Source organism: Pediculus humanus, genomic scaffold (genome assembly GCF_000006295.1).
Source record: "Pediculus humanus corporis 1103172107910 genomic scaffold, whole genome shotgun sequence".
Classification (NCBI taxonomy): Eukaryota; Metazoa; Arthropoda; class Insecta; order Psocodea; family Pediculidae; genus Pediculus; species Pediculus humanus.
The window spans coordinates 791,652-800,024 of NW_002987483.1; the positions used below are offsets into that span (position 1 = coordinate 791,652).

An 8,373-nucleotide genomic window follows, 5' to 3' on the forward strand; every position below is an offset into this window, starting at 1 on the left:
TGTATTATTATTATCATCATCATCCCCATCATCATCATCATCATTATTATTTATCTCCGTTAAAATAAATTATTGATGACGATTTGATATTTTTATAAATAAAAATAAATTTTTTTTTTTGTCGTCTGTAGATGAAAATTTTGTTTTTTAAAATTGATGACGCAACAAATGAAAATTTTCGTCGTCGTTTTAATTAAATAATAATAATAATAATTTGCTAAATGTTATTTTTTTGCGGTAGGAGGAAAAATAGAGAAAAACGGAGACGAGAAAAATTTTCTTTTAGTCGTTACGAGTTCCTCTTTTTTTTTCTACGCCCTATTTCCCCTCCTTTCCCCCCACATCCCTTTGCGGTTTTAAAATACTTAAATGTTAATAATAATAATAATTAATAATTTTTTTTAGTTTGAATGAATCGGTTAATAATTAATAAGATTTAAATTGAATTTTCCTTTTTTTTTTTTGTATTTTCAGGCATCCAGGAGACAATCCATTTTACAGCAATATCGACAGCATGCCGGATATACGACCCAGGAGGAAATCGATACCACTCGTTTCCGAATTGGTATGTATTGTAATAAATTCACATCATTATTATTTCTTTTCGTTTCTTTATTTTCTCTTTCAGTGTGGCCAACTTAACGATTCCCTCCGTCGTAATAACGCGCCTTAAAACCCATCCGACTTAATTTTCCACAAAAAATTTTTTTTTTTTGAGTCGTTCGCCATTATTTTTCATAAAAGATTCGCATTAAAAATTTACCAAATAATAATAATAATAATAATAATTGTTTTTCGTGCGACAAAATTCGAAAGTTTTTTAACGGGGGGCGGGGGGGAAAATAAATTATACGCGACAAAAATTTATATTAAAAAAAATAAAAACCTGTTGAGTATGTTTTCCGGTAAAAAAAAAAAAAAAAATTTATGTTTATATGTTTCATTGTTTAAATATTCAAATAACAATAATAATAATAATATATACAGGTGGTCAATTTAACGATTGCCAAAAATATTTTAATGTGACGTCATTCGTGACGTCACATTTATTATTATTATTGTTACAACGTTTACATTTTTCTTTTTGTTAAAAAGATTTCCCGTCTTCCACGTCCTCTTTCTTCTTTTTTCTTTACTAAATATTTAATTTATGACGTGGCAGCAGACGAGATTCGATGCCAAAAGTTTTTTTATTTTATTTTATTCGAAATAGCCAATAAAAAAAAAATTTTTTTGTCTCGTAAAAGTTTGTGCACAAACAAACACAAACGAGTGTGTGTGTGTGTGTGTGAGAGAGACAGAAAAAGACAAGCAATTATAAAATGATTGAGCGATCGGTTATTTTTTTTTTATTCTCTCTCTCTCTGTCTTTCTCATTCGATTAAAATCGAAATTTTTTTGTTAAAAAAAAGGGGAGGAATGGAGGGGGGATGGGGAGGGGGGTAAAGGGAGATTTGATTGATTAATATCGTTATTAAAATAAATAAAAATTTTATCGATTAATCGATTTATTCGATTGTTTAACGATACGAAACGAAACGGAAAAAAAAATCAATTTCGAATTAAATCCGTGGTAATTTTTTAAAATTTTAATTAATAAAATTTTATTAATCAATAATACCAACATAAAATAGCAAAAAAATAAAAATACATGACCTTTACGTTGTATATTTATACGCGTTTAAAATATTTTTTTTTAAATTTAAATTTAAATTTTCACAAAATGGCTGTCCTACCTTGTAATCTCTCCCTCTCTCTCTCTCTTTCTTTTTATTTCTAATAATAAAAGCCGAAACATAAGATGATCAAAGAAAGTTTTTTTTCTTTTCGAGAAAGAGAAAGTGGGGGGGGGGGAGAAAGTTTAAATAGAAATTCTATTTCTTGGATTTTAAAAAGTTAAATTGAAATAGAAAAGATTTATAACTGAGGTTTTCTTTATTGATTTCTTCTTCTTCTTCTATTCGGATAAATAAAAAAAATGGAATGGAAAAATTTTAAATAGGAATAAAAAAAAAAAACTTTAGTTTTCTTCTGCTTGTATCGATCGGCCATTTTTTTTTTTTTTGCGAGAGAATTTTTTTTTAACGAGGTAAATAAAAAAAAAATAAAAACTTTCGAATTTTAAAGCAAACATTAATTGTTATCGTAAATAACGACCATTATTATTATTATTATTATTTAAAAGTATTATTTTACGACGTCATTTATTATTATTATTATTATTATTATCGTCTTGTATACGTTTTTTTTGTCGCGTAAAAAAAAAAAAAAACACTTTTTAAATTAAATAAAAAAAAAAAAAGAAAAAAAAAATTTATATAGAAACCAGGTGCGAATCGAACGTTTGAACGACTTTTAAAAAAAAAAATTTTTATTGTTGATTCGGGGTAGAAAATAAAAGAAATACTAATACTTAAACTAAAAACAATTTAACGGTAGCAAAAATAAAATAAATTTATATTTATTTTACGCACGAAAAACGAAAGCAAAAGTTAACGATAGAAAAAAAAAATGTTTTTTTTTTCAGCGAAATTTTCTTCTTCCCTTTCCCTTTTCTTAAAATTTTAACTTAAAAATTAGTTTAAACGACGAATCGCGAAAACCATTTTATTTTGCTATGGTTGAAAAAACGAAAAAATTTATCTGAATCGTAGCAAAAAAAAAATAAAGAAAACATTCGCGACGAATTTCGTAAAAACGCGAAAAAAATTTTATAATTTCACATTTTATTTTATTATTATTGTTATTAACGAAAAAAAATAGTAATAATAATAAAAGGATTTCGTTTAATTTTTGCTTTCGAATTTCGTATGATTCCCCGTTTCCCCCTCCCCCGCCCAAGCCCCACAAAAAAAAGAAAACGGCCATATCCGTTATTTTTCGACGTGGTCGATGAGAAAAAACGCGAGACGATGTTTACTGGTGCATGTAATGTTTGGCCTATTACCCTATCCACCCCCCACTCCCATTTTTACTCCCACCCTTGTCGTCGTCGTCACTACCCCTGCCACGCCCCACCCGCCCCCTTTTAACTTTCTTCTAAAGCTTTCATGTTTTTAATGTTCTGTCGATGTGATTCAAACAAGTACGACGACGATGACAACGACCATAACCGAAAAAAAATAATAATAATAAAAAACAAATGGCGCGGAAAATTAAAAAAAAAAAAAATTATTTTACCACACCACAGCGGTACGTTAAAGAAAACATGACACCAAGTCAAGGTCACGTCAGGTCAAAGGTCGTTAAACTTTTTAATTTTTTCTCCAGTTTTCCGCATAAAACTTGTCAAAAAATTTATAACCGACTCGTTACTTTTTTTTTCTTTCTCCACTAAGTCAATTTTCGCGGGGAAAATTCAAAAAAAAATTTGCACACGTGTGCGGTAACACGTGTGCATAAAAACACGTGCGCCGATCGATAATAATAATAATTAGTAGGTTGTATTAATTTTTGTTTTTACAGGAGGATTGTATTAGTTTGTATTAGTTTTTGCTAGAGAGTAAATAATAATGAGTACTAAAAAAAAACCTGCTAATACTAATTAATACCATCACGTACTGCCCCCCACCCACCATCTTAATTTTAAAAAAAAACAAAATGGCTAATTAGGAATTTCCGCTAGGTATAAATATTGTTCCGTGTGTGTGCGTGTGTGTACCTTGAGAAGAAACACAAAATGGCCTTCGATCAAGGATTAAATATGTAAAAGATTAATTTTTTTTTTAGAACTTCCGAAAATCGTTTCCATTAAAAATTTTAATTTTTCAATCAATCAATCAATCACGAACATTCCGTTTTGGAATTAAAAAAACAAAACAAAAGTAAAATATTATCGATTATGCGTGACGATTTCTCCTGCCACGATGAAAATATTTCGCTCGGCATAAATTTTTTTTTTGTTTTTATTTTTTACGGGGGAATTTTTTTTTTTTTTAATTTCAACGAACTCGCTCGTCATCGAAATTGATGCCCCCCACACCGTGCCGCCTTAACGTACTCCCACCCCCCCTCCCCATGATTTTTTTTTTAACGTGTAACTAACTAAACCTTTTATTGTTTTTTTTAAAAATTGTTTATACACACCGTTATATATATATGAGAACTAATATACATGTTTTCTGTTTTTCTTTGCAACTCTCCCCAGGTGCTCAAGGTACAAACTTTTACCTTCTTTCACTTATTATTATTATTATTAATCTTTATCATTATTATTATTATTTTGATTGAATGAACGATATTTTGTAAAAATTAGTTTTTTTGTTTGTTTTTTTATTGCTTTCTTTAATTTTTTTTTTTTTATGTTTTGAAGCTTTTGCTAATTTTTTTTTCGTTTATGATACAAGAAAAAGAGCAAAATAATTTTTTTAAATTGAAAATTTGACGATTTTCAGGTACAGACATGTTGAAAAAAGGTCGTTAAAGTTGATTTCGAAGGGGGGCGTTGAAATATTGAGGAGACATTAAAAATTTTTTTTTGATTTATGTTAATAATCGAAAATCGGTTATAAAAAAAAAATTGATGAATGATAAATTATCTGGGGAGGGAAAAATGGAGAACGTTTGCAATTAATGATGGGAATGAACGAGGGGAAGAGAGAAGAAGGGGGAAAAATCTGGAACGACCAAACTGGAAAAAATTTTTTTTTAATCATTTTCATAACTTCCTGTTTTTTTTTTTTTTGTCGATAATATTTGACAGAATTTTTTTTTTTTTTTTTTTACAACAAAAAATTAATTTCCCACATTTTTTAATTTTATCTCACATCGTGCCCCCCATCCCCCCTCCGCTTTTTACCTTTTTTTTTATTTTATCTTCTTCCACTTCATCTCTTGAAACGTTTTTTTTTTTCCAGTCTCCAGTTTCCCTTTTTAATTTTTTTCTTCGTAATTTAAATTCATAAAAAAAAAATTTTTTTTCCCACATAAATCCAAACGTCTCCCATTCCCCCACTCTCTTCCTTTTCCGTTACGTCATCATTTTTTACGTCAAAAAAAAAAAATTAGTAGATAATCTGTAAGTCGTAGTATCCTTGTTATCGTACCTTATTACCTGTGACGTAATAAACGTTTTAAAAAAAATTACTTTGTTCAACCGCATGGGTAAAAAATTAATTAAAAAATTATCGATTTTACCATTCCTCCCCTTCCTCCCTCCCCGCGTGTTTCCCACAATCTCCCACTCTCTTCCCCGCCCCACCGTTCGTCCCAACTAAAAAGTCAAATTTTCCAAATGACGTCATCGCGTTTTTTTTCTTTTTTTTTTTTTTTAAAAAATTCTGAAATCGATGGAGAAAAAAAATTTTTTTAAAAGAATAAATTATTTATTAAATTCGATCGTGACTGTCGTCATTACGTTATCGTTATTATTATCATCATCATCATCGCGAGGGATGACGTCATATTTTAATTGTACAGAAAAAAAATTATTTTGCTCGACGACAAAAAAAAAAATGAAAAAAAAAGAAAATGATGGTTCCGCCATTTTTTTTTTCATTTTTTTCTTTCACATTTAAAAATTAAAAAAATTTTTTTTTTATTGTAAAATAATTATGGCAGCTTATTTTGTGCGAAGGTAGGTTCAAAAAGTTACTTTTTGTTTGATTTATTTATTTATTTTTTGAATCACCCGCGTTGATAATAATAATGAGACAATAAAAACGCGAAACGATTAATTAATTAATTAAAAAATGCTTTTTTGTTTTTTCTCTCTCGCTCTCTTTTACTGCTTTTAGTTATCATTTTATTATTATTATTATTATTATTATTATTATTATTATTATTATTATTATTATTATTATCATCATTAAATAATTTTTTTTGATTATTTAATTGCACAAATTTTATTTATTTATTTATTTATTGTTATTGATAATGTAGAATTTTTTTAATATGAGTAGAATGATTGAAATTTAGTTAATTATCTTATTAATTAATCAATTACCACGATTTCATGGTTTATTTACTCTATGACGTAAATAAATAATGATTCGTTTATTTGGTTATTTATTTATTTTTTTTTAAAGGTTTGATTTGGCAAAAAAAAAAAAATCGCCGAATTGTTCAGCGAGTTGTTCAGTCAGTCAGTCATTCGTACGTCCAGCCATCCATCCATATATCCAGCCAGGTCGTAATGATTATTATTATTATTATTATTATTATTATTATTATTATTATTATTATTATTATTATTATTATTTAAATTTATACGGTGATGAATTTAATTGTTGGGTTTTTAAATCCTGGAGAAGAATGATAAGTGAATGAATGAATGAATAAATGGGTGAGGCAATGAGTGTGTGAATGAATGAATTACTGAATGAGTGATTGAATGAATAATTAAATGATTGATTGATTGAATGATTGAATGAATGAATAATTGAATAGGTGAATGAATAAATGAATGAGTGAATGAATAAATAAATAAATGACTGAATAAATGATTGATTGAATGATTGAATAAATAAATTAATGAATAAATGATTGAATGATATTGATTGATTGAATAAATAAATAAATAAATGAGGGAATGAATGATTGAATGAATGAACGAATGATTACGGTTTTAAAATAAAATGGAAATAAACGACGGAAGTAAAAAGAATTTTTTTTTTTATTTTTAAATAAAAATAGGTGAGGGGAGAAGAGGGGTGAGAGGAGGGATTTAAATAGTTTTTTTTATATTTTTTATTTTACGTATCGTAAAGTGTTTTTTTTTTTTTTAAATTTTATTATCACCGCCATTTTTATTTTTTATTTTTTATTTTTAAACTAAGTCGCGTAATGATTTCTTTTTATTTTTTTTTATTTAATAATGATTTTCACTTAAAGTCGAGTTTACCGTCGGGTCGAATAAATGATGACGTCACAGCTCGACGATTCGTTTGTTTTTAAAAAAAAAAAAAAAAAAATTATGAAAAATGGCGGTAAAATTTAAATATTTATATTGTATTCTAGTGACACGTATTTTGTCACCAAGTTATTTTCTTAACGACGTATAATTTATCGTGTTATTTATAGAATTGATCGAATACTTATGTATACGTAAATTTATTTATTTTTTAATATCCCTTTATTTTAAGTTCGTGTTTGTAAATTTGTCTGTCTTTGTCTTTTTCATTTTGTCGTTTATTAATTATTCACGAAATTTTTTTTTTGTATTGAAATCGATCGATAATCAATAAGTTCATGATTTTTTTTTTTTTTCGTCGAAACAATTTTCTATTTTTATTTTCCGGGAAAATTTTTTCTATTTTTTTCCTCCCCTCCGTCATTTATATTTAACATAGTTTTATTTTTTGAACGATTATTATTATTATTATTATTATTATTGTTATTATTATTGTTAAAGTTGATTAATTTTCGTTTATTATTATTATTATTATTGTTAAAATTATTTTTTTTCATGTTAAAAACATATGCGAGAAAAAAACCAAAAAAAAAAAAAAAAAAACAGCAGATGATGATATTGCGTGACATTCAATACGTTAATGATTATTATTATTATTATTATTATTATTATTATTATTATTATTATTATTATTATTATTATTATTATTATTATTATTCGAGAGAGAGAGAGAGGTAAAGCTTATTGAAGTTTAATCTTTTCTCTCCGTGACCTTTAACCCTACGTACGGGGAAAAACATGATTTTGCAAATTTTTTTTCGAATAAGAGCGTTTGAATGTGAATGCGTTCGATTCAATTTTCATTTCATTTATTTATTTTTCTCTCTCTCTCTCTCTCTCTTTGTTTCTTTTTATACTTCTCACTCTCTCTCTCTCTCTTTCTCTCTCTCTCCCTCTGTTTCTCCCCGCTTATATATATTCGCACACCTTTTTCTTTCTTTTTTTGTAATATTTCTTTTTCTTTTCTCTCTCTTTTTTTATTTCTTTCTCTCGCTTTCTCTTTCTTTATTTTTTACTGTTTCTCTCTCTCTTTCTTTTCTCTTTCTCTCTCTCTCTCTCTCTCTCTCTCTCTCTCTCTCTCTCTCTCTCTCTCTCTCTCTTTCTACATTCTTTTTATTGTTTATCATGTAGTTTATTAATGATGATTTTTCTCGAAAATAAAAAAAATTTACAATTTGTATAAATTTTTATTTTTTATTTTATTAAAATGTCAACTCGAATATTTGTTTTTTTTTTTTTTCTTCTACCACTTTTTCTTTTCTCTTTAATTTTAAAAGCCTGCCATTTTTTTTTCTTCTTCTTCTTCCACTTTTTATTTTTCGGATGAAAAATTTTTTTATTCGGAGTAAAAAAAAAGAAAAAAAAAATCTCTCACGCATTTACGAAGGCTTTTTTTTTTTTTCTTCACTTTGTCTCTTTACGAAATTAGGATTTTACAGAGGAAACGGAAGTAACCAACCGAA

General features: G+C 26.9%; 2 protein-coding genes across 2 annotated transcripts in view; one reads left to right on the forward strand and one right to left on the reverse strand.

The window, feature by feature from the left end:
- Positions 1-642, forward strand: part of Phum_PHUM401010 (uncharacterized protein) — a gene marked incomplete at both ends in the record, with an annotated part of 1,052 nt that extends 410 nt beyond the window's left edge. Inside the window, 3 exons of the mRNA XM_002428748.1 lie at positions 406-418; positions 475-565; positions 629-642. Coding sequence (XP_002428793.1) covers positions 406-418; positions 475-565; positions 629-642 — 118 coding nt within the window. The remainder of the gene's footprint in view (positions 1-405; positions 419-474; positions 566-628) is intronic.
- Positions 643-2,948: 2,306 nt separating this feature from the next.
- Positions 2,949-4,019, reverse strand: Phum_PHUM401120 (uncharacterized protein; the record flags this gene model as incomplete). The annotated part of the gene is made up of 3 exons (XM_002428749.1): positions 2,949-3,039; positions 3,532-3,578; positions 3,951-4,019. 3 exons carry the CDS (start codon positions 4,017-4,019, stop codon positions 2,949-2,951), a joined length of 207 nt encoding a protein of 68 aa, XP_002428794.1.
- Positions 4,020-8,373: the final 4,354 nt, after the last annotated feature.